General features: G+C 37.2%; 1 protein-coding gene across 1 annotated transcript in view; it reads right to left on the bottom strand.

Annotated features, from left to right (window-relative positions):
- Positions 1-27,468, bottom strand: part of COL11A1 (collagen type XI alpha 1 chain) — a 278,405-nt gene that overhangs the window by 92,246 nt on the left and 158,691 nt on the right. Inside the window, exons 37-41 of the mRNA XM_029063929.2 lie at positions 24,445-24,498; positions 17,098-17,151; positions 13,732-13,839; positions 12,824-12,913; positions 12,502-12,555 (exon numbers count right to left, since the gene is read on the bottom strand). Coding sequence (XP_028919762.1) covers positions 12,502-12,555; positions 12,824-12,913; positions 13,732-13,839; positions 17,098-17,151; positions 24,445-24,498 — 360 coding nt within the window. The remainder of the gene's footprint in view (positions 1-12,501; positions 12,556-12,823; positions 12,914-13,731; positions 13,840-17,097; positions 17,152-24,444; positions 24,499-27,468) is intronic.

The following is a 27,468-nucleotide window of genomic DNA, read 5'->3' as shown; positions in this document are numbered from 1 at the left end:
TGATAACTTCAACCAAAATGTACTTATCTATGATTTGGTTATCAGTCACAAAGTGCTTGCCTTATGAGGATAAGATCTGGCACAGATTTCTTTCCATTCACTATTGATGCTCTGATAGAAAGAATTGAAAGTGAACACCTAAAAACCGCAGATAATGCTAATTGGTTGTATATGTTGAGACTCTGAAAGACACCTTGTAGGTAGGGATCATTTCTAGCAACTCTACCGTTTTATACTTTCCCAAGGGTTTAGTACGGTGCTATGCAAACCAGAAGAGCTCAAGGAATACCACTGATTTATTTGTAAACTAAAGAAATGATCCTTCAAAAACTGGATGAAATTTAATAGGACTAAGGTAGTTCAAATAGGCACTGAAACCAAAGACAGATTCAAGAAGAGAAAAGACTGACTATTCACAGGTGCAGCAGAAAAAAAATTGGGGGAATTTATTTATTTGACCACAGATTGAACTTTTGGACATCATGAAATTTCTTTTTTTAAAAAAAGTCAACAAATTCAGGGACAAGCACAGAAGTATTCTACAAATTGAAAAGTAAAATCTTCATTTTGTCATCACATTTTAGTGTTTAGAAAGTTTAGAAAGACAAAGAAATTTCAAAATAGAAAATAAAATCATTTGAGCATCTGAATATCTCCAAACAACTGTAATTATTTACTTAGGTTGAATACTTCCCATTGTCATTTTGCTATTCTAAAAAATGTACGCAACCTGTTTCTGCAAGCATAATACGTGTATATACCGATATGGACAATATCACCACCTTGGTTCTCTCTCCATGTATTCTGGTCATCAGGATCACTGCACCTAAGACCCTAGTATCTGCCCACAGGGAACCCAAAATTGCCTAAGTCAACAATGAATAAAGTAAGAGAAATGTTACTTCTACACAGTCAAAATCACTGCTGGTGTTCTTGTGAGATCTCAGATACCAGGTAACATGGGCTCCGTGTGCAGAAAGAAGGAGAAAATAGAAAAGAAAACCATACTCTGACTGAAATTTACTTCACATTCGGTGAATCTGGTGAAGTCAGACATTTATAATGCATTTTTCCTTCCCTTCACTTTGAAACCTACTCTTATTTAAGGGAAAATGTATCCCACATATTTCTAGATATAGCCAACCCCCAAAACCAAAAAGTTACATTGAAAGCATAGATTCTTATATATTTTACCCACTTATTTCAAAAACAATTTTTAAAAACTCAGTGAAACTTCTTTTCCACCCAAACTACTCTGTAGTCTGCATCTAGGAATTCAAATGAGGTTTTAACAAAACACAATTTTTATTCATAATTTCATAACTGCCATACCATAACTAATGATGGTTCAGCTCAAACATATTTTTTTATCACTGCAGGTGTTCAGTAATCGTTTAACGCACATGTCTAGTTTGACTGCCTATGCAATGTGTACTGGTGCAAAGAGCTACAACCCAATAATACAGCACTGTTCCTAGCACTGTACCATTTAGGATGATTCCTGCTGAAGTTCTGAGAATAAGTCAAAATGAGAAGATATGGAAAATGATAAAGCATTCCAAGTTGATGGCTTTTCATCAAATACCTGGAGAAGAAATGAGGCCTGATAGTAAAAGTATAGAACTGGATGTGGAGACATGGATTCTAATCTAAGCTTGGCCATTTGAATTTTGTATGACCTTGAGCAAGTCAAGTGACTAGCTTCTCTGTGCCTCAGTTTCTTCACTTGAAAAAGAGAATTTAACATATATATGCTCCCTCCTCAAACTGTGACAAGGATTGGGTCCGATTTGATTATCTTATATCTACCTGAGCTTTTAGCACAGTGCTTGAAAACCCAGCTCTGCCACTTGTCGGCTGTGTGACTGTGGGCAAGTCACTTAACTTCTCTGTGCCTCAGTTCCCTCATCTGTAAAATGGGGATTAAGACTGTGAGCCCCACGTGGGACAACCTGATTCCCCTATGTATACCCCAGCGCTTAGAACAGTGCTCGGCACATAGTAAGCGCTTAACAAATACCAACATTATTATTATTGAAACATAGTAAGCACTTAATAAATACAGCAATTTTTAATTAATCATTCAATCAAGGATATTTATTTAGCATTTCCTGTGTTCAAAGCAAATACTAAGCATTAGGGAGAGTACAAAACAAGGAGCTCAAAGCCTGGAGGGAATGACTGGGGAGAGTCTAGAGGGAGGGACATAAAAATGAATGATAATAATAATGATGGTATTTGTTAAGTGCTTACTAAGTTCCAGGCCCTGTGCTAAGCACTGAGGTGGATACAAGCAAATCAAGTTGGACACAGTCCCTGTCCCACGTGAGGCTCACAGTCTCAATCCCCATTTTACAGATGAGGTAACTGAGGCACAGAGAAGTGCAGGTCACACAGGTCACACAGCAGACAAGTGGGGAGCTGGGATAAATAAATACATAAATTAAAGATATGCATATAAGTGCCATGGGCAGTGGGTGGGCTGAATATCAATTGCTTAAAGGGTACAGATCCAAGTATTTAAGTCACACAGAAGGGAGAGCATGTTGAAAAGAAGGCTTAGGTAGGGAACGCATCTTGGAGTCAATATGATTTTAACAAAGCATAGAAGGTGGAGAGAGTGTTGGTCTGTTAGCTATGAAGGGGGGGGGGGGGGGAGTTCCAGGCCAGTAGGAGGACATGGACAGGGAGTAGATGAAATTGTGGTACATGAGTAAATTGGCATAAGAGAAACAAAGTGTAAGGTAGGAGGGAGAGCAAGCTGATAGACTATTTGATGGGAAGGTGGATGGTCAACCATTGAAGATTCTTAAGAAGCTTGGAGACATGGACTAAATGCTTTAAAAAAAATGTGAGTGAAATATGGATGGGAGTGGAGAGAAACAGGTCAGGGAAAAGGCTGATGAAGTAGTCAAGGTATCATATGATTAGAGCTTGTTTGGATTACATAATAGGAGTTTAGATGGAAAGAAAAGGGTGGAGTCTAGCAATGTTGTGAAGGTCAAACTGACAAAATTTGGTGACAATAAATATGTGTGTTGAATTAATCAAGAATAATGCCAAGGCAAAGCAGCAGGGCATAGACCTGGGAGTCAGAATGTCATGGGTTCTAGTCCCAGCTAAGCCACTTGTCTGCTCTGTGACCTTGGGCATGTCACTTCAATTCTCTCGGCCTCAGTTACCACATCTTTCAAATGGTGAGTGAGACTGTGAGCCCCATGTGGGGCAAGAACTGTGTCCAACCTGATTTGCTTGTATCCAACCCAGTGCTTGGTACAGTGCCTGGCACATAGTGAGCATTTAACAAATACCAGAATTATCATTATTGTCAGTCAATCAGTATTTATTGAGAACTTATTGGGTGCAGAGCACTGTGATAAGCACTTGGGAGAGGAAAATGTAACAAACAGACATACTCCTTGCCCACAATGAGCTTACAGTCTATAGACAAGCTTATAGTCTAGAAGTAGACCGTGAGAAAAAGAGGGTGATCGTGTTGTCTATAGTGACGGCAAAGATGGAGGGAAGACAAGGTTTAGTTGGGAAGATGAAAGAAAGGTTTTGCTTTGAACATGTTTAGTAGAGATATACTGATGGCAGAAGTAATTGAGAGACTGCAGAGCAGGAGTGTGGTCGTAGCTAGAGAAAGTAGAATTATCTATGTAGAGATGGATTTTATTATTTTTAATTTTATTATTGTTAAATCTATTAATGAGGACAGGAAATAATGCTCCAATGTTTGAATGAGATTTTTTGTCATGACAGTGAGCCCACAAAAGATCCTATTGCACTCGAAGACCCCAACATAATAGCTATCTTCAAGAAAAAAACTGAGACCCGACTATGGCAAATGCTGATTAGGGTCAATGTCCACAATCACTTGAAAGATTCTAGCCAGATAGATTATGAGGAATCTAGATAGGCTTTTGAAGATGATGATAGCCATGCCATTCTGGAAATACACTAAGGAATCAGGCCAAACTACAGAACAGCAGAGATAACATTGGCATCAAGATGTATAATGCAAAACCTTTATATTTTATTACTAAACTTTACAAAAGTTTTTAACACTCAGAGAAGACTAGTGCTTTAGCAATTCCTGAGAGTATGTTAGATCAAGTCAAAGTGAAAGATACCATCCTTAATCCTTTGAAGCAAAGCATAGCTATTTGCTGGTCCCCTTCTTGGATGACTTCTATGCTACCTGAAAGCTAGTGCCAGAATATTTTACTGAGCCACAAAACTCACCAGAACATGGCTTAGTGGAAATAACCCGGGGCTTGGAAGTCAGAGGTTGTGGGTTCTAATCCCAGCTCTGCCACTAATCATCTGTGTGAACTTGGGTAAGTTAATTAACTTCTCTGTGCCTCATTTACCTCTTCTGTAAAATGGGAATGAAGACTGTGAGCCCCACGTGGGACAACCTGATTACCTTATATCTACCCCAGTGCTTAGAACAGTGCTTGGCAGAGTAAGCGTTTAACAAATACCAACATTATTATTACCCCAGCTCTGTCACCCCCAAATTGATGTATACTGGTGATCCTGACCTGGGTTCACACATTTAAGAATACATACAAACCACAATGCATAGATTTGCATCATTTTTCAGAGTCAGGGTAACACTACGCCTTGAAGAAAATTGAGGGTATGTGCCAGAGTATATCTAGAAAAATCTACACATAAGTGAGATTTTCATAGAACACACAGAACCTATTCCTGTCACTATATTTTTTTACTTAGGTTAACAATATATGGATAAACAGAAAATAAGAACAAATCAGGGAATTTCTGAGTCGCTGGCTTTGGAATAACTTGCAGAGTTTGTGAACAAGACCCCAGCTTCATAGCAAACTGAAGGTCAACCTGGGAGACAGAGGACCTGGGTTCTAATTCTGAGTCGGCCACTAGTCTGGTCTGTGACCAGCAAGTCATTTAACTTCTCTGTTCCTCAGTTTTCTCATCTGTAATATGGGGATTCAATATCTATTTTCCCTCCCACTTAGAGTGTTAGGCCCATGTGGGACAGATAACCTGGTTATCATAGCTACCCCAGAGCCTGGCAAAGTACTTGGCACATAGTAAGGGAGAAATACCACATTATAACTGTGCATAGCACAATTTAGTATCATAGTAAATGAGAGTCCAGATGGCTTGAGATGACAGATAGTATCAGAAGAAGCCATGACCCCCCGGAACATGATTCCATGGTAACCAAAAAGATCATGCAGTAAATGTAGGGTAAGCACTCAAAATAATCAAAACATCATTGACAAGGAAAATATCTGTCCTGTCTTCCTTGCTTACGTGTGCCCATTTTCCATTCCCCTTATACCTGTTGCTTTGAATAGCCTGTAGCTATCTATTCTTCTGATATATTCTCTCCAACCAAACTGGGTTGAGATAAACATTCCCAGTGATGGTGAGCTAACTCTTCCTTTCCTTACATTTTATGTTGTGCATTGTTCTTTAAAGCCCTCCTAAAATCACCTTTCCTTCAGGAAACCTTCCCAGATTAATTCACAATAGCTCATTCACATCAGACCAAAATACACCCTTAGCGTTTTTGAACTTTTATCCTATCATCAGCACTAGTTTACATATGCATTTATCTCTAAATTGAATTATTTACTCAAATGTTTTATCCTAACAATGTGTTTTTACTGCTCTGTGCTTTATACCTGTTCAACTTTCAAAATCTGTAAATAATCTTCATCTTTCTTCCCCATTTAATTGTGTGCTCCAAGGAACGAGTGTCTTACTATGCTGAACATTCTCAAAAGCTGTGTGCACTAAGTGCTCACCGAATGACATAGATTGATCAATGCTAATAGAATTGAACCAGAAGTTCATATTACTTCTCTGGTGAGCTCTCTCTACCTCTCTAGATGGTAAACTCCTTTTGGGCAGGGACTGTGTCTACCAACTGTGTTGTACTATACTTTCCCAAGCATTTAGTACAGTGTTCTGCATGCAGTACACCCTCAATAAATAGCATTGACTGATACAGCTATGAAGAAGTTAACTGAATATGTTCAATAGAATAAAGGTTTTAAAACTGTTCCAAGCATTTCATGAAACTAAGAGATTGAGAAATTATTTAGTAGAAAATCTGGTAACAGTTGCAAAAAATAACTTTGTTAATAATAATAATAATGTTGGTATTTGTTAAGCGCTTACTATGTGCCGAGCACTGTTCTAAGAGCTGGGGTAGACATAGGGGAATCAGGTTGTCCCACGTGGGGCTCACAGTCTTAATCCCCATTTTACAGATGAGGGAACTGAGGCACAGAGAAGTTAAGTGACTTGCCCACAGTCACACAGCCGACAAGTGGCAGAGCTGGGATTCAAACTCATGAGCCCTGACTCCAAAGCCCGTGCTCTTTCCACTGAGCCACACTGCTTCTCTTGTTAAGGTTAATGGTGTAAATGGATCTGAATGAAAATCCCAAGCTTAATAAATATGATTAATATAATTCACACAGGGAAATTTATATATTAGAAAACTGAAGCAGAATTATTTCATCTGCATTCTCTATTTTTTCTGTGCTCATAATGAAAGACTTAACAAACAGCAGCAAAATGATTTTTCTTTAAACGGTGTGGGAAAAGTCATGTATGTACATGCTTTTTAGAAAAATGAACTTCGACTTCTCAGCTTTGCAAATCCTCTTGGGCAAATTGGGAACCCAAATCTATCTTTTTTAATGGTCTGTTTTAGGTTTTCCATTCCCTAATGAGTAAATGTAAAGTGACATAATGGATATAGAAAGGAAGAGAAGGAGAATATTAACTCATCAGCATTCAGGTCCAGTTTAACCTTATGAAAGAGAAAGGATACAAAATAAAGAATATAAGAACAGATAAATGAAAACATTGCAAATTTCTTTCTTCTGTCTCCCTTTCTCCTTAAGTTACAATTTAGCTAAATTTAGGAATCATTGCATTACCAGGAAAGCCAATATGCAATTTTTATCTCACAATTCTCTGTAACTAAGAACTGTGGAATTCAATTGTCTCTGGACAGCATTTAGCTGGAAATACTGAAGAACTTCAAACAAAGTATTTTCTGGCTATAAAGGTGGTAAAGCACCAGGGATTCCATTCAAGAGAATTAACAGATTATCATGTATTAATGATTCTTAAGAATTGAGTTGGAGACTGGATCAGAATTCATCTCAGTGTTCTCTTCAACAGTACGATTCTATTATTCTTATATTTTTATTGTGTTATTTTTCTGGTACTTTTTAAGTGCTTATTATGTGCTGGGCTAATCACGTTGGACACATCTTTGTTCCACATGGGGCTCACATTCTTAGTATTAATTTTGCAGATGAGGTAACTGAGGCAAGATAAGTTAAGTAACTTGCACAAGGCTACCCAGCAGACAAATGGCAGGCCCGGGATTACAACACAGGTCTTTCTGACTCCCAGGCATGTGTTCTATCATTAGGCCATGCTTTGTCTCATATTATCATGTTGAAGCCAAAGGCTGATTGGGGACTGTGCAAAAGGCTGCCATAATGTAATGTGTGACTGGTCTAAGAAACTCTACTGTGGCCAGAAACTACAGAAAATTCTGGTTTTTGACTTTATCTACTTCAGCATTTGTAGGTCCAAATCCAGAGATACCATGGAAAAGCTAAGGCAAAGTCCTATCTTCTGTGTTATAGTTTGATCTGAAAATGCCTCATATAGAGAAGCAGCATGACCTAGTGGCAAAAGCATGGGCTTGGCTTCTAATCCCAACTCCTCCACTTGTCTTCTCTGTGACCTTGGGCAAGTCACTTAACTTCTCTGTGCCTCAGTTACCTCATCTATAAAATGGGGACTAAGACTGTGAGCACCACGTGGGAGGACAACCTGATTACCCTGTATGTACCCAGTGCTTAGAACAACACTTGACAAGTAGTAAGTGCTTACCAAATACCATCCTTATCATTATTATTATTTCAAGGATGGCATGGCTACCATTATTCTTCAGAAGTCTACATATTGAGTCTTCCTGGAATACTGTATGCAGTATAAGACAGTGACATACCCAATTGTTGCCAGTTTACTCTTTTGCTTTTCTTCTTTAAGATAGTAGGTGTTAAGTGATATGTAACAGTGCAAGAGCAGGGCAGGATATCACATGATCCATCAGAACAAAGGCCACATTGCGTGTCCTCATCACAGGATCTCATACCAGGGACAAAAGAGTTAACTAGCTTTCCTTCCTCTATTTCTCTTGGTGCATGAGAATCATCATCATCTTCTTTGAATCCCTTCTTTCTCGCTCACTGATAATTCCTTTCTTGTCTCCCCAAAGCCTAACAGTCAATATTTATTTAGTGCTTACTGTGTGCAGGACACTGCATTAGGCACTTGTGAGAGTACGACACAACAATCTAACAGACACCTTTCCTGCTCACAGTGAGCTTACAGTCTATACGAACAATTATATGTCTTTAGAATTTGACAAAATGCTGCATTGCAGGGGTCAGCTTTGCCTAGTGCCTTGTTCTAATTGTGGACGTTGACCTGAATAGATATCAAAAGTAAGTTCCTTGCAGGCAAAGGATATGTCTTTCCTTTGATTACTCCTAATGTCTAAAATAGTCCTGCTCCATAAATGTTAACTGAAGTCTTGAATAGCCTTTTCAGATTTTATTTAATAGTTCTTTAAAGGCACACATGCCTTCAACTAAATGTCCTCAATTTATATTCACTCTATGTAGTAGCAGCGTGGCTCAGTGGAAAGAGCATGGGCTTTGGAGGCAGAGGTCATGAGTTCGAATCCCAGCTCTGCCACCTGTCAGCTGTGTGACCATGGGCAAGTCACTTAACTTCTCTGTGCCTCAGTTACCTCATCTGTAAAATGGGGATTAAGACTGTGAGCCCCACGTGGGACATCCTGATTCCCCTGTGTCTACCCCAGCGCTTAGAACAGTGCTCGGCACATAGTAAGCGCTTAACAAATACCAACATTATTATTATTATTATTAGTAAATTTTCTAGTAAATGACTCTATAACCTTGAATAGCACTCTTCTTGTTCTACAAATGAGAGTGTTTGTGAACCTTAGAGGTTAAAAGAAAATTCCATTTGGTTGTCTTTTTCTTTCTGAAATGGCACTGAATTTTACTGATGCTTTATTCTACTTACTGATCAGTTCTTTGCTAGGTTCTAAGAAGGGGTATGACTGTAATAAACATGAATACTAAAACCTTGCTGTGAGCAAGAATTGTTGTCTAGAATGGATAATAAGAGGGCCTGCTTTGGGCTTGTAGTTTTACTTCCCTAGGGTTGCATTTATGTAGTGTTGCATTGTGAAGGATTTGGATAATTCTGAAAAAGGCAGAGACACACTTTCCACACTTTCCTTCTGAATTGCATGCTAAAATCAATAGTTAGGGCATCAATATGCACCTGTATAATTTTTCTGACCACCTAAAGATGTTAAAAGTAGTTTGTATTAGGGGTATTTTTATGTCTTCAATTCTATACTTTACAAGGAGAAGAGAAACATAAAACCATATAGAAATTTAATGTAGAAACTCTGAAAACATCAGTTAGGTTTTTTATTACCTTTTTCTCTTAGAAATTGTTTTTTGTGGATTTTCACTTCAAATAGTTCAATTAGATGGAAGGAGAAGGGAACTGAACAAAGCAGATGGCTGCCAAACATCAGTACTGCACACCGGTGTACAAATGCACCAGGCTTTGCAGTTCTGTGCATCTCTGTCAAATTTTCTTCCCAATGGATAAGAATTTAAGAAATGCATTATCTCTCCTGTTTTCAGCGACTTTAATTTAAAGCCCTGTAAATATACCACATGTGGCAGAGTGAGGGTCAGCTCCAAGCCATCTGGAGCAGGGAGTTTAGTTGTATTTACACAAAGCAAAAACATCAGCACTGCATTTTTGAGGTTCCATCTTTTACCCTAGAAAACTTTGTCGCAAATATCCTGCTCCCATTTTTCATTATTAAAATAAGTTGTGAGTTTTTCCTTCATCTCATGGAGTGGTTAAGTAAATGTTCTACTGCTTTTGGAAATGCTTAGCATTTTGGATTAACTGCTACTTTCTGAGGAAATTTTTTAAATAGGGTGTATAGTATCAGATACTGAAATCTCTGATGAATTTAGGGCTCATGGGATGAGACAAGACTCTGCGGATAAGGCGCTGTTTTGGAAAAAAAAAAGATATCTTGGCATCTGGTCTATGTAGAATCCTCATATGTGGAAATAGCTCACATATTAAGTAAGTGCTGTTAATAATAATGATAATAATAGTAATAGTGATATTTGTTAATCACTTACTATGTTCCCGGCATTGTACGAAGCACTGGGGTGTATACAAGCAAATCAGGTTGGACACATTCCCATATGGGGCTCACAGTCTCATTCCCCATTTTACAGATGAGGTGAGCCACAAAGAATGAAGTGACTTGCCCAAGGTCACAGACCAGACAAGAGGTGGAGCCGGGGTTAGAATCCATGACCTTCTGACTGTTAAATGTTTGGCTGTATATCAATGTGTAATCTTTGTTAAGTCAGAACAGTGATACATTAAAAACAACATTCTTCATGGATTGGCTTTTCCCACATTCCTAGAAATATTTTATCATATATACACATATGTATATATTTAAATTGTAAAATATTTTAAATGAGGGTTTTAAAATTTCATTCAGTTCCTTTAAAATTGATGCATCCATCAATGTATCTATTAAGACAATAAATACAAAACCTCATTTTCAACTCTGACACTAGAAAACATGTCCTGAATTGGCATTCTTTTTTATTAATTACAAGGCTCTACTGACATATCAATATTCTTAGGAATAGTGAGAGACATTTTAAGTGGTGATACTTTTCAGACAAGAGATTGTATTTTTTCTAGGTATGATATTTTAGACCTGCAGATGCCAGCATTAATGGGAATAAAAGCAAACTTTAGAATACTCTAGAAACATACCTGAACAACACTACCTAGAAATCATAGCACCCAAACAACATAGGGTTCGTTAGACTGGCTTGAAAGAAGCTACATACCTTGCTGTAAGCTCGTAGGAAACTGAAAAATATCATCAAGAGAACTGAATCTCAGAATCAAATTTTAGTTATTACATAACCACCCTAGTTATTTTTCTTTGGTCATATTTTGAGCCCAATCCTTCCAAAATTTAAAGTTACTACCTGGCAGTTACTACACTTTGGCAGAACATTAATTCTTTAATCTAAGAAGCTGATTAGTGGATTCCTGGCAACACTGTGCCTACACTTACTGTTCCTCTTTTGATCTGAAACAGTCAGTGTCCTCCCAAAATGCTTAGTGGGAAAGCATGAGACTGAAAGTCAGGAGACCAGGCCTGTAATCCAGCTCCACTACTTGACTGCTGTGCCACTTAAAGAAACCTGTGCCTCAGTTTCCTCTCTTTTAAAATGGGGATCAGATACCTATTTTGCCTCCCCCTGAGACTATGCATGAACATCATGTGGGACACGGACTCTATTGATATGAATGTTTGTATTCCCCAATGCTTAACATAGTGCTTGGCATATCGTAAGCACTTAAATACTATAATTTTATTGTTATTATCCCAGAATAATTCTGTTTGGCTATAAGACCACTACATTTTTTTTCCTAAGGCCTCTAACTTACTATTGTAGAATAACTTAGTGTGATTCTATTGAAATACAAGATCTAACATTCTGTAATAACACTCAATCACGTATTCCAATGCAAAGTTCATCAAAAGAAAAATATGAAAGTTATGTTAATAGGACGTTTTTCCAGAATGCAAATTATTCCCTGGGAACAAAATAGGCATTTTGGGTAGCGCACTAAGTCTTGAGACTTAGTTTATTATTACTATGGTATACCGATGTCCCGAAACAATCTGGCTGATAAGACAAGAAAATATTTTTCAAGAAAATAATGAGGTTACCACTGATTTACTTATTTTTCTGCTATTTAAGCTTCTCAGGTTAGAAATTAAATGATCATAACAAGTGATTAGAATAGAAGAGTAAATTCCATTCCCAGCTGAAACTAGTTGTTTATTTCATTGGTCAAGTTATGCGCTTAGCAAAGTTATGGCACTTGCCTTGGCATCACAAGAAATGAAAACTAGAATCTTAATTTTGTTATAAATTTTGATTTAGCTAAATCTGCTAAAGATATTCCAACTACAGTATCTACAGAATTTCATGACCACAAATTTCTATCACCCATAGAAACAATTAATCTTCTTAGGTAGAGCTTGTGGTAAGTCAATTTCTTTTACTCACTGACAGCAGGGGAAAACAAATATTCCAATCACTCCAAATCTATTATGTATATACCCTCATTAGTATATGTAATTAGTAGAAACCAGGCATTGATTGATTTGATTGACATAAGTTTTATCAACTATAGCACTAATTGTGTTGATGAAAAGATCACAGCATGTGAATGATTAAAAACTAATTATGGCTACTATGTCTAGTAAGATCATTTATAATTATTACTTACAAGTGGACCAGGTGGTCCCTGGGGACCCTCCCCTCCTTTCAGACCAGCTGCCCCCTGATGAAGGAAACAAACAAGAAAAAATATTAACATTTTGAGTCACTTCAGGTCTGAAAGGAAAGCATGATGATTTATTTAAAAGAAAAAAAAAGGAGCTTAAAGAAAAGGTATAGGAGAGCAAATACATATTGTGGCAGAAATAACAATAATCAAATGCATATTTATTCCAATTTAATTATCTGGGTAACATAGGCTTCCCTTAGTTAACATCTAAGATAAAGTCCTGCATCATTGCCTGCACTCTTTCCGGACACATTTACCATACCTGGGCTCCAGGAAGACCCCTCTCTCCAGGGAAGCCACGAAGTCCTGCTGGTCCATCTTTTCCAGAAATGCCCTGAGGGCCTGGGTCACCCTGAGAAGATGTTGGATACAGCCATGAATAAGAGAATATTCTACCGCCGCAATTTATGAATCCGTGACTGCTTCCTTAGCTGGACAACAGGTCTAGGTGCTCAATGAGGAAAAAGCGTGCTATCAAAACTACTATTTTAATTACATAACATCAAACCATTTCCAATTCATAGTGACTCCATGGATATACTTTCTCCAGAAGTTCCTGTCCTCTGCCATAATCCGCAACCTTGCTAATGGTTCTTCCATTATCGTTGTTATGATCTCTAACCATCTAGCTGCTGGTCTGCTTCTTCCACATTTTCCCTGCACTTTTCCTCATATTACTGTCTTCTCTAGAGAATTAGTCCTCCTGATTATGTGCCCAATATATACTAATCTAAGTCGAGTCATTTGGCCTTCTAAAGACCACTTTAGTTTAATTTGCTCCAAAACTATCAAAACTGTACAAGTCAAATTAACTGATAAATGCAGTTAGGAGAAAATGAAGTTTTAAATGAGAGTCCAGTTACATAAACAAGGAAAAGGAGCTAAAAATGTGTTTCTTTATACCTCTATGAAGCTAATAGATTATGAGCCCTGTGTGGGATAAGAACTGTGGCTGATCTACCCTAACCTGAATTTTGTATATCATAAGCACTTTCAAAAACATAAAACATAATATTTTAATAGCTTAGTGATTTTTGAATCTTTACATTTCTTTACTGAAGTATTAACTCATGCCAAATCCTTATGGTTCTTCCAGTACACAGATATTCATGTGGGTGCAATCAAGAAATTCCTTTTGGTCTGTTGGTTTTAGAAAAAGTTGTGGTTTACCTTGGCACCTTCTTTGCCAGCTGATCCAGGGAGACCTTGTTCCCCAGGAGGGCCGGGAGGGCCAGGATGTCCCCGTTCACCAATTGGCCCAGTCTCACCAGTTGGGCCCTAAAGAATTAAGAACAATTTTGATCCAGTTATCTCTTAAGTGTAATGAACTACTACTGTTTGTCAAACAGAAATACAACTTCAGTCATGCAGGTACATTTCACTGTCTTGAGTTTTTGAAAACTCATATTTTTAATTTTAGTCTAAATTATGACTTTTAAAGCCAATGATATACCCTGTAGAATTCCTAATATTTTTTCCCTTAGGACTATAACAATTTGGTGTTTATTAAATATAGATAAAACAAGTAAGTCAGTGGTAGATTTTGGCAGTTTAGTGATTCAGCTTTGGTATCTTTCTGTGAAGATTTTTTCTTTCTTTAGTTCACTTTTTATGGTATTTTTTTATGCTCAAGACCAGAAATAGGTTTCAGGAATCAGGAGAATGAGAGAGAAGGGAGGAAGGTTTGGGATGATCTGTCACTGTGGTGATAAAATCAGTTTGCAAAACTTTCTTGGTAAATCACTGAATAATCAGAAACAAACAGAATGAAGTGGAATAAGGACAAGCTCAGGAGACTCTAAGCTCACTGTGGGCAGGAAACATTTCTACCAACGCTATTATATTGTAGTCTCCAAAGCACTTAGTACAGTGCTCTGCACTGCTTAATACACACGATTGATTGATTGATTGATTGATAGGGTAGTATTAATACATCAAGGAAGGAGAACAAAATGCAAGGATACAAGATTGAAAATTCACTCTGTATATGGGAAGCAGAAATGGAACTAGCTTATCATACTGGATGAGAAGCCATGATTTAGCGATGAGGCATTATTGTTCAAAGGTTTCAGTGGAATACTCTCAAAGGAACTAAGAAATGTGATAAACTCTAAGTATAATAAAACAGCTCCTCTTGGGGACTTGGCATGCCCTGACTTATATGAGACGAGCAAGCATTTTCCCAAGATTGTGGATATGACATACGATTCCATTTTTAAAGAAGGACATGGATAGAGATTAGCTATTCGGGCAATTTTGTAACACCTTGTGTTTCCTCAAAAATTAATAATAATGCTGGCATTTGTTAAGTGCTTACTATGTGCCAAGCACTGTTTTAAGCGCTGGGGTAGATACAAGGTAATCGGGGTGTCCCACATGGGGCTGACAGTCATAATCCCCATTTTACAGATGAGGTCACTGAAGTGAAATGACTTGCCTAAGGTCACACAACTGACAAGTGGCAGAGCCGGACTCAAATTCATGACTTCTGACTCCCAAGCCCATGCTCTTTCCACTAAGCCATGCTGCTTCTCTAGAAATACATATTTAGATAAAGGGAGATTCATGGAAACCTTTTTTGCTCAGGGATACCAGAAGAGATTCGTGGAAACTTTTCTTGCTCAGGGCCACCAGAAGAGAGCTACTCTAGGCTTCAGGAAGTCCTAGAAATCTGAGGTTCCCTAGGTGGGTATATTAGCAGGTTCAATCTCCTTCCTGAGTTTTCTGAGCCACCCAAACGAGATCCCAGAAAGAGCTGGTGTAATTCAATAGTCAATACATTATGCCACCTGTAATGAGAAGAGGCCACAGATATTCAGTTGGAAAAAGTGTCTCGGTGGAAATATAGGGTCATATGAAGTCTCTGGGGTGGTGTTTTGTTGTGCAATAATTCAATAAATGATCTTCAAATATTCAAAATGGCCAGCCATTCACTATTTCCACTGGAACCAAATAAGTGGAAATGGACTTTAAGTGCATTTTGAGAGCTTTTGACTAAATGTAAAATGAATTTCCTGCTCACAAAGGTGTATTTTATATTGGAATGTGCTATAAAGGGAGGTTCATAGACAGATTAAATTGGAAGGAACTTTGAGAGAAACTGGTAATTTTTTATTAGGGATATTTAACTATAGAAAAGGTTTTCCCTTGAGATTGTTCATGTTCAATCTTGCCGGATGGACTTGACGAACTCGCACTTTTTTCTCAGATCATTAACAATATCTAATTTTATGTTTTTATATATTTAAATGAAAATGATGTAACCTTTAGCCATAGTCATGTTTCTCTTTTATAGTTTGGTCTTTAGTATTTTACTGCTGGGACCGTAGGCAAACCTAATTGAATGGGTAATAACATTGAAACTAAATTAGGAGAGAATGAAGTATCACTAGATAGATAATACTAAGCAAATCTTTTATTGAAATCTATTTCGGTTCCATGAAGTCATTTATTTTGGCCTGGACCAACAGATTTCATGATGACATGAAATAAGCAATAACAAATACTAATACTTCAGCCAACATAAATAATTAAAAACAAGCTGGGTATTTTTTGCCCTGAAAAAAATGAAGCTGAAGAGAACTAAAATCAGAGACAATTTGAGTTTCTTCCAACTAATCCCAGGAGAATTTCAAAAATGTCTGAGTTTTTTTTTTTTTACAGACTCTTACTAGAATCTATTTCCTACTTCTTTCTCTTTACTGAGTATTGACACAATGTAAAATCTTTTTTTTCTTTCACTCCTCTGCCTGGAAACAATTTACAACATAGTTTGTTGTAGGGGAAAAAAATGTTTATTTTAGTAGCAACTCTGTATTATATTCTTTAGAAAAAGAAACTGAAACTGAAAATTTTAAAGAAAAGCCCTGCTAGCAGCAAAGAATATGTATGTATGTTTACTTTAGAGTTTGCATTTTTTAAATCTTACTTTGCTCAGCAGATTTCTTTCCTAATTGGAAGTTTTGATAAATAAATTCTGAACTTATGGAGTTTTGTTAATAGATTCCCTTAAAATTTAAAAGTACTTTAAAAGTATGCTTTATTCAAGATTTTTGAGGGAACACAATAAATCTTTATTCACAACCTCTTTATAAAATAGTCACTCCAATCTAGAAGGATTGCATTAAATCAGTGAGAACAAAAGCCCTTCCTAAAATAGAATTCTACCAAATATCAAGGCAATTTGGGGGTGAAAATATAGCCTAAAATGTTCCTGAACTAAGAATATTAAATCTGAATATGAAACTAAGTTATATGAAACATAGATTCATTTCATCTTAAAGGCATCATCTTAATCGTTTCCAATATGCTCCCTTCATAGTTAGGAATGAGATAAGCATCTATTTTCCTGGCAGATAAATGGTTATAAGCATGTGTCCTGACTGAAGATGACAGACATTTTGCCTTGCATAGATCTGATCCCAAAATATTGAAACAGTAGGAACTCCAAAATTATTTATTGCTCAGGAATACTATTATATGAATAAAAGAGAAGAGTAAAGGTCTGTGTACAAGAATCAGGTAAACCATTCTTACCTGTGGTCCGACAACTCCTCCTGGTCCTGGAGGGCCTGTCTTGCCTTGGAAACCCTAAAAAATGAAGCAAAGGAGGATTAGCTATGCATGATTAATGCATAAAGTACAGTTCCAAACTCTGGCATCACTGAATGGGAAGAGAGGTCACAAGAATGTAATATTTCAGAAACCAGCCTTCTTTTTAATATATTCCTTTCTCATTATTTCTGTCCTCTCTCAGATGTCAGGTATTGAGGGATCTCTCAGAGCTCACTCTTTTACCGCCTTTCATATTTCAGGCTTTCAGGAAGAAACCTTAAGGCCTCTTGTTTTGTTACGGTACTCTTTCCCAATAACACTGACATACATTTAGATTCAGATTCAACTACCAAAATGAACTACAGAGATGTTCCAGACAAAAGACTTGGCAGACATGGAGAATGGGCAAGAGGCTTGAATGGCAGAAAAAAAAAAAAAGAGTAATCCAGGAGAGATATTTGAAGTACCCTAACACTGACTGATTATAATGATAGTGTTGGTATTTGTTAAGTGTTTACTATGTGCCAAGCACTGTTCTAAGTGCTGGGTTTTTAGATACAAGGTAATCAGATTGTCCCATGTAGGGCTTACAGTCTTCATCTCCATTTTACAGATGAGGTAGCTGAGGCATAGTGACTTGCCCAAGGTCACACAGCTGACAAGCGGAGGAGCAGGGATTAGAACCAATAACCTCTGACTCCCAAGCCAGGCTCTTTCCACTGAGCCATACTGCTTCATGCCTCAGCTACCTCATCTGTAAAATGGGGATTAACTGTGAGCATCATGTGGGACAACCTGATTACCCTGTATCTACCCCAGCACTTAGAACAGTGCTCTGCACATAGTAAGCGCTTAACAAATACCAACATTATTATTATTAATTGATTGGTAGATATGCTTGAGAAAACGAAGTGAAATACTGGGTGGGATGTAGATTGCTTAGGTGAATGAAAATAAATGAAGGTAAGACAGTAGTGAAACCTGCTGGATTTAAATACGATTGTCCTCATTTCCTATTCAGTTGTCTTATGCTTAAGCTTATATCTAGGCAACAAAATCTGGAATGTCCCCTTGAGAGCCATCAAAGTAAATTATGAATTCATGGATTTTAGGTATTCACTGAAATGTTTACTGATTCTGTATTATCAAGAGACAATCCTATAATTCTTGATGCTAATGTACTTTCTATTGCTTCTCATATGCTCAGCACAGCTGTACTCCACCAGTTGGATATAATGAAACAAATAATAAAAGGAGACATAAAAAGAATGATCATCATGATGAGATATATTTTCAGGACATTATTTCAATGGTCAACTTTCCAAAAACAAAAAAATCAGAGGGTACATAGGAAGCCTCAGAAGCAAGGCAGTTTCTTGTGCTAATATGAGCTAGGTGTGTTCTCAAAATACAGCACTTTATTATATTGTCTCATCTTTATTTTATGTTTATTTAGTCCACCAGGTAATTTTACATTCTGCTGCTGAATTTACCACATGATGTGAGGTTGGGTGATCTTTTTCTTTAATATTATTTAAAATATTCAGATAATCAAGTTGATATACTTTATTGTATATAAAGAAGAATATTAATATTTCTCCCAAGTGTTTTACAAGACTCAGCTGATCAACCTTGATGCAATAAGTTAAGAAGGTATTATAATAAGAAATACTATTTATATTCACCATTTAGATTGATTTAGCAGTTGGAGGAAAAAAATGGAACTGATGGCTAGATTATTGAGACATAGTTATGAGAAGGGACAACTGTTCTCTTTTATAAGGACACTAAGTTAAGTCTTCGGGTCCCATGTAGTATAAACTATGTCCAGGAATTTTTTCTAAATGGCTCAATGGTGTACCAGAAACCTCCCAAAAAGGGAAGAGTCCAAACGTTTCTCCCTGTTCAGATTAGGCAGTTATGGTCTCACTGGAAATGGCCAGAAAATTGGCTCAAGGAATATTCTGATGTCATGGCTTACCCAATCAAGGGGAGAAGGCTTCCCTTATCCCACCCTCATTGATGAGTTTTGAAGGTTATCACCTCATCAGTGTTTACACGCTGGCATATTGCTCTCTGCTCAGTGGAAAGAGCATGGGCTTGGGAGTCAGAGGTCATGGGTTTGAATCCTGGGTCTGCCACCTTGCCAGCTGTGTGACTGTGGGCAAGTCACATAACTTCTCTGTGCCTCAGTTACCTCATCTGTAAAATGGGAATTAAGACTGTGAGCCTCATGTGGGACAATCTGATTACCCTGTCTCTACCCAGCGCTTAGAAAAGTGCTCTGCACATAGTAAGTGCTTAACAAATACCAACATTATTATTATTATTAGAGTCTATGCCAGAGCTTGTGCTGAGACTGCCAATTTCCACTCCAACATAGCCTTTAATAATTATAGTATTTGTTGAGCGCTTACTATGTGCAAAGCACTGTTCTAAGGTTGTTCCACATGGGGCTCACAGTCTTAATCCCCATTTTACAGATGAGGTAACTGAAGCACAGAGAAGTTAAGTGACTTGCCCAACTATGGCTAAGGCCATGATGGCCACTAAGAATGTGTATTACTAATAAATCCATTCACCCTATGAAGAAACCAGAAAAAAGACTAATTCAGTTTTCCTATTAAATCTCATTATGGATTTTGCTTACTTCCATATATCCTCAAACCTACTATAATAATAATGTTGGTATTTATTAAGTTCTTATTATGTGCAGAACACTGTTCTAAGCACTGGGGTAAATACAGAGTAATCAGGTTGTCCCATGTGAGGCTCACAGTTAATCCCCATTTTACAGATGAGGTAACTGAGGCACAGAGAAGTTAAGTGACTTGCCCACAGTCACACAGCTGACAAACGGCAGAGCCGGCAGTCGAACTCATGACCTCTGACACCGAAGCCCAGGCTCTTTCCACTGAGCCATGCTGCTTCCCCAAATGATAATGATGACATTTGTTAAGCGCTTACTATGTGCAAGGCACTGTTCTAAGTGCTGGGGTAGTACAAGGTAATTAGGGTGTCCCACATAAGGCTCACAGACTTCATCCCTATTTTACAGATGAGGGAACTGAGGCCCAGAGAAGTACAGTGACTTGCCCAAAGTCACACAGCTGACAAATGGCAGAAGCGGGATTAGAACCCATGCCCTCTGTCTCCGAATCCCAGACTCTTTCCACTAAACCACGCTGCTTCCACGCTGCTTTAAATATTATAAAATATTTAAGAACCCTATAGGCCTGTTTTTTACACAACTCTCAAATTTTGAATACCTGATATCATTGGGAGCTTTGCCTGTAGAATAATTGCAGATTAGGGTCTGATTATCAGAGTTAACTATGGGAAGGAGGTTCATATTCAATATTAATTAGAATTAGATTAGAAAATTAGATTAGAAAATGTTAGTTTGCATCCATCATTATTTTGAGGAGGGAATGGGATATCTGCTAATGGCATAATCCAGAGGAAGAAGTTAAATCCAGAGGAATGTAGTTTGGCAGATAGAAGAACTGACTGTGTATTGAACACTCATAGAACACCCAACTTTCAGAATAGGTCTGCATGTATCTTAGAGTGGCTATTTAGCTTTAGATACTGACCAGGTAAATAATGCATGTGCGAGTTGCTGAAATTCAGTAAATTGTGCACATTTTCAATTTTGTAAACTCTAACAGAAAAAAGTACAAACTGATTTTTGGCACTATACATTTAGAATGAAGAAACAAAAGAGCTTTCTAAAAGACATAAAAAGCAAAGGGTGATTGAATATACTGGCAGTCAATTAGAAAGTCCATATAAAACTTAGTAAATGTCATATTTTAAAGTTAATATCAAATTTTGATACCCAATTAGATTGTATTATTTATTATCCATTTTAATACACATTTTTTCTAGGCATTTTTAGAAAGAAAAAATTAGAATGAAAGCTATGGAATAGTTTAATAATATCCACATAATCTATTTATGCCATCCAAATGACAGAAATCATGCAGAAACATAATAATGTTTGAACATGAAATCATAAAAGAAAAAAAGAAAGTTTAGCAGTTAGGGATTTTTTTTGGGTTTTTTTTTTGGAACTCAGTGTCATAGCTAGGAGCTGACTTTGAGTTCTGGGGATATAAAGAGCCAGTATAAATTATACAAAGAATAGTCCAAGGTCAGAGTATATTTCTGGGAATATCTAAATGAGTTTAAAATGCACAATCGGGGGGGGGGGGAGGGGGAATGCACATTTTCAATGGAGGTTAAAGCTACTTTAACAACAGGAAGCTACCAAGAGCTCAGTACAGTTCTCTATATATACCAATGACTGACCGATTGATTGATCCAAAATAGCATTCAGAAAAGCAGGTATCACAGTGGCAGTTGATAAATTTGCATTCTGGTAAGTCCCCACAGGAACATCACCCTTTTCTGCTCATACAAGAAGCCAGTCGACTTCTGTGCTTGTCTAGCTCTGATAGGTGCTGGGGCTCTACACTGTCCATTGGTCATCTAGAAATTTATAACTGGATACAAGTCTACGCACCTGAGGATTCCACTTGCTCTATCGATGCCAAGGGTTTAGTTTAGATCAACCTGTCTCTACACTCCATAATTTAGAAACCTGGCCCATACTTGGATCAGTGACAGAAGACAGCATACATCTAATAGATGGATGAACCAAAATGAGGTTCCTAATGAAATGTCTGTAATATAGATGTGATGCTAACAATTTACATAGATGTTCATACATAAAACTATTGTTGTGGGGTCCTCAAAGTGGTAGGAGAACAAACAATCATAACAGTGTAGTCATACTGATAAAAATCCCGGCTCGGCCATTTGTCAGCTGTGTGACTTTGGGCAAGTCACTTAACTTCTCGGTGCCTCAGTTACCTCATCTGTAAAATGGGGATTAAGACTGTGAGCCCCACGTGGGGACAACCTGATTCCCTTGTGTCTACCCCAGCGCTTAGAACAGTGCTCGGCACATAGTAAGCGCTTAACAAATACCAACATTATTATTATTATTAACACACACGGAAAGCAGGAAAGATTATGGAACAGAATGTCAGAGGACCTGGGATTTAAAGACCGCATTGCCACTTTCCTGCTCTATGACCTTGGGCAAGGCACTTAGCTTCTCTGTGTCACAGGCACCTCATCTATAAAATGGTGATTAATGCCACCTCCCTCCTACTTATTACTGAGACTCCCATTTGGGACAGTGACTATGTCCAACCTGATTATCTTATACCTATCCCAGTGCCTGGCACATAGTAAGTGCTTAAAAAGTATCATAAAAAAGGAAATGATACTGGCAAGAAGCATGGCAATAAGTGATGGCTACAATTCAAAGCTGGAAGAAATTTGCTGTAAGGTGCTTTTCATGCAAGACTACTTCTGTTTTCTAAAAACAAGCTGTCAGAGCAAAGAATAAACTGGAACATTTCATTCTATAAATTTTATAACTGTTATGGTATACAGGCACATAGACTGTGAAAAACAAAAACATGCGTAAAGGCAACCCCATGAAGCTGGACTGTCCCAGTCAGTGGGGTAGAAACAGAATATAGTCTCTCTCAAATATATCTTCTCATTTCAGAAGTCAATAGCAGACCCAACAAGATTCCTATTCACACTTTAAGATGTAGCTACTGAAATATAAGCATCCTAGATAGAAGCTGAAGAAACATTTATACTCTTTATAAAAAAAGAATTTTGGTAATGCATGCTATACATGGCTTAAAAGAGAGCAGAAATTGAAGCTGCTACTTCTGAAGCACCCCACAATTTTCATTGAAAATGGTAAATGTTTTTAAGACAGTGATAGAATTGTTCTGCAAAGGCAAAGGAGAACATCTCTTTCCCTTTCTCTCAAGCTGATAAAATCGCTGTGAAATTGCCCAAATAATTATCTTCCTTTATCTCATGAAATCATATTCGATTCTGCTAATAAAAACCCAGGTCTTTACGATTCCAACTTGGCTTGAAATAGTCATATTTTGTTTTTACCCAAGGATTGGCCTTCTGTGGGAAAGATAAAAACTGAGTGATGGCTGACATCTCTTTCAGAGAAAAAAAGTACAGTGTGTTAACTTCACTGTAGTTTATTAGGAAGATACCCAGCCACAGGTTTTCCTATCAGCAGGACTCACTAACAAAATTCTGAAATCCCCAGTTGTTCTACTATATCATTCATTATTCCTCAGGCATATTAGTTTAAAGTTAGGTGAAAGTAATGTTTCAGCCCAAGTAAACTACTTTGCCAGTGAGAAACTGTATGGCCCAGTAAGTAGAAAGACCTGGGTTCTAATCCTAGGTCTAAGGCTTGCCTGCTGAGTGAGTGGCCTTGGGCTTTGACTTCTATGGATTCCTCAGTTTCCTCACCCATAAAATGAAGGTTCATATCTGTTCTCCCTCCTAATTATACTGTGAGCCTAATGTGAGAACTGGTCAGATAACCTGCTATATTAAGGTTGGATATAGTCTCCCCCAGTGCTTAGTATAGTGCACACAGCCTATCATATTTCAAATTATTATTATGCTGTATTGTTATTAGCCATGAGTGACAAAAAATCCTAAAGGGACACCCCAGAATAAAGGTGTCCCTAAAGATAGATGAATCTTCAGGTTATGAAGAAGATTCTGTGGCCCAATTGTTCAAGGCAGACTTACACTTGGAACAGTGGTTGCTGAGAACAGGTATTCAAGTATTTGCGTTGATGATGGATCGTCACTCTCTGGAAGTCACTTTGAATAAGATAAAGCCTCCTTTGTCTTAGGTATTTTAGGACAGAGGAGGGACTGGAGACCTCATCAGTTATTGGAACCTCAGATTGCAAGGGTTCTACCATCCTTCCATGCTAACTGTCCTTTATACTGGCAGTGTTGGAACCACACTGTAAGTTCATTGTGGGCAAGAAATGTCTCTACCTATTTCTCTTGTATTTTACTTGCCCAAAGTCTTAGAACAGTGCTCTGCTCATAGTAAGCACTCAGTAAATACCATTGATTGATTGGATTCATTGTAGTAGTTCTGAAGTTAGATGCTGTCCTTCAGAACAAAATAAGTAAAGACAATCACTGCTGAAATAGGCAAGATATCAGGTTGATGCTCAAAGAAATAGGTTTTTTTTTTCCATTAATACTTTGAAGTTCATGTTAAAGTGCGGCTAAAACACCATGATACACAAGCATTTCAATTTAACCTAAAATGGACTTTGTCTGACTTTATAGACTTTGACGGGGAAAAAGTCCCTCTGTTCATTCCCCACTCGATAAAACATGTTTAGGTAAAAGCTCACTGTAATCTGACCAAGCGGTCAGAAGAACAGTGCTACTTACAGTCTCTCCCCGCTGCCCTGGGTGTCCAGGCAGTCCATCTTTTCCAGGTGGTCCCTGAAATTGCAAATATGAAATATTAAATCAAAGGAAAAATCATTAGTGGAGGACACTGCTCTTCAAAATGAACCCAGCCTAACTGTTTCTAGCCCTGGATTATTAGGTCCAGGGTTATTAGGGATTTGGTTGATTTGGTAAAAGCTGACATTTCATATCTGATTTTTATGAGACCAAAACTTATAAAAATGTATCTGGAATGCTGCCTAACAAACCCTCTGGAAATTTATCTTAACATATAAAATTGTTCAAATGTTTACAATATACTTACCTATATTTTTAAACGTTATTTTGAACTGTTGAAAATATATCAACTTTTTTTAATGTTTTGGATGCTACTCAATCAATCATGTACACAACATAGGTATATGCAATCCCTTTTATTACCCCTTTCCACCTGGAGCTGTGGTCAACTGAGCATCTATTAAGATGGAGAGTTAACAGAGAGACAGAGTGTCCTCTTGTGGTGAACGGATCGCTATACAGACAAAAGCAAAAAAGCAATTTCACAAATGAGGAGTTTTTTCTTTTCACTTTACTTAAGAAGTGTAAACGATGTGATGAATTTTACAAGCCAAAAGCAGAAAGTGACACTGTCCACGCCAAATGGAATTACTTTAAATCTCTTGGAGAAAATGTAATGTAAATTACATAGGGATCTGTCTTCTGAGATTTGCCACTCATGGCATAGGCTACGACTCCACAAAAGTAGTGAAGTGGAAGGTGAAAATAAATTCACAAAAAATCCATATGGGTTTGGGGAAGAATTAGTCCATATTTCCAAGATGCAACCCATCTAGATAATTGCACAACTCCTCTGGGTAACCATCACAATCATAAGTGAGCATTCAGTCAATACCTATCAGTTCCCTAATACAACTGAGCGGTAAAGAGGTGATCCTTCAGAGCTCTGAATAAAAAGGTGAATATATTAAAAACAAAGAAAGTGCATCTACCTAGATTCCATATTTAGAAATTTCCACTAATTCACTCTCTATACTATTCTTCACTTTATTTTTTTTTTCTTCTTTCACATTTGTTCTTCACAGCTCACCAAAACACTTTTTTTGTTGTTGGTATTTTTCTATCAGACATCTATTTCTCTATCAGACACTATGGTCAGTTTTGGTACCAGAGAGGCATCCCACAATAAAAGTTAGGGTGTAAGGACATCTAAAACATCATTTACTAGGAAAAAAAAATTGAAGAATGGCTAATTATAATGGTGACTGGAAAAAAAACCCCACCATTTTCTGTCACCATCTTATACTAATGTACTTTTATTGGTTTTAGTCCCGATCCATTAAACTAGACCTAACATTAGCTGTCTTAGTCTGAATTTCCCCAGCTTAGTTTTAATGTAATGCGCTCTTAATTGACACATCAAAAATAGCAAATTTGTAATCTTCTTGGATTCTAATCAGTTGACCAGGCTGGGAGCCAGGAGAAAAAGATGGAAGAATTAAGGCAGAGAATAGATATGTCTCTTGTGTCCAGGTAATTTTACTGTGCTTCAGTTCCTGAAGACTTTTTTCTAATGCCTCATAGCAGTATATGGTCAGTTTCCTCATTGTAGCTCTGTTTCTATATTATTTACATGGATATTGTGATGCAGGGTTTAGAAGTCTTTTGAAAAAATATAATAGCCATAAATAGTATATGAGTGCAGTGTATTCGACTAGGTACTTTGGATATCCAGAATAAAGAAGTAACAAGTTCCCTATACAATGGGGACTTGAAACTCTAATGAATGAGACAAATTACAACGGAATAAATATGTATACCTAAGTACTGTAAGGTGATTTAAAAAAGACAATTATTGACTGAAAGGGTAGCCTTTCTAATTTATGTAAATCTTGGAAATTGATAAAATTGTCACTGTCTATTGGCATAAATATATAGCAAAATAAAATATGTGTTATACCGTGGGAACTGTGTGCCATATATTTAAGTATGATACATGGTTTTTTATTGATGAAAAACAGTCTCTGACTAGATGGGTCAGAAAAATCTGAAATAAATTAATCCAACAGAAATGGGGGTAGTGGGGTGTATGTCTGTGTATATGTATGCATTTGTTAGCAGCATAATGGACTATCAAGAACAATTATGTATAAGTGCATGGGCTATCTGCAGTAATTCAAGGTTTTCCTTTCACTTTTTGTATCATTTTTCTATTGTTTTTCAAATCTTAGAACTAGAATTATTATTAAAAAGCTTTATCCTGGCATAAAGTTTCCCATTCCTATGAAGCCTTCTTTCATGAGTAAAGGAAAATATAAAATATTTAATACCAAAAACAATCCAGTTATTCAAGATTTTATGGTTGATTAGGAATCAATTCAAATTCACAAGTTTTTCTCACTTGCCTTTCCTATTTCTATCAAAGGATTTTTCTAGCTTTTTGGTGTTATAAATCTAAATTAAAACCCATGTCATGAAAATGAAGGAAATAAGGATAGTCATAGTGAAATTCTGTCATTTAGTTTCTTGAGAAAAGCAACAGGAGGACTACACAGTAAAGTGGTTAAAGATCTGGAAGGGACTGAGAAGAGCCTAGATTCTAAATTGTGGAAGTGCAGATTTAGTAATATAATACAGAGTTTACCCATTGAAATATATAGGATGAGAGCTATGATCTCTTGTATCCTCATCATTGCATAAATTGCTATATTAAATTTCAGCAAAAATTAAAATCTAGATCTACTTGTCCTTAACTTTTGTGGTTGCTGATTAATACACTCTCTCTTCTCAGTGTCACTGATTTTAGAGATTATTTGTTTCTGGGATTTTTCAGTAAATTCTGTTACTAAATACCGGTAATAGCACAAGAGCACTTCTCATGCTAGTGGGTTTCAGAAGGCTGCTTAAAATAGAGGATTGTTTTGAGACACAAACCTCAGGTTAGCCAGTCAGAGGATAAGAAACACCACATAGTTGAATTCACTTAATCATTCAAGCAATCATCTT

Source organism: Ornithorhynchus anatinus, chromosome 4 (assembly GCF_004115215.2).
Source record: "Ornithorhynchus anatinus isolate Pmale09 chromosome 4, mOrnAna1.pri.v4, whole genome shotgun sequence".
Taxonomy (NCBI): Eukaryota; Metazoa; Chordata; class Mammalia; order Monotremata; family Ornithorhynchidae; genus Ornithorhynchus; species Ornithorhynchus anatinus.
This window is presented reverse-complemented; position numbering and strand designations above follow the sequence as displayed.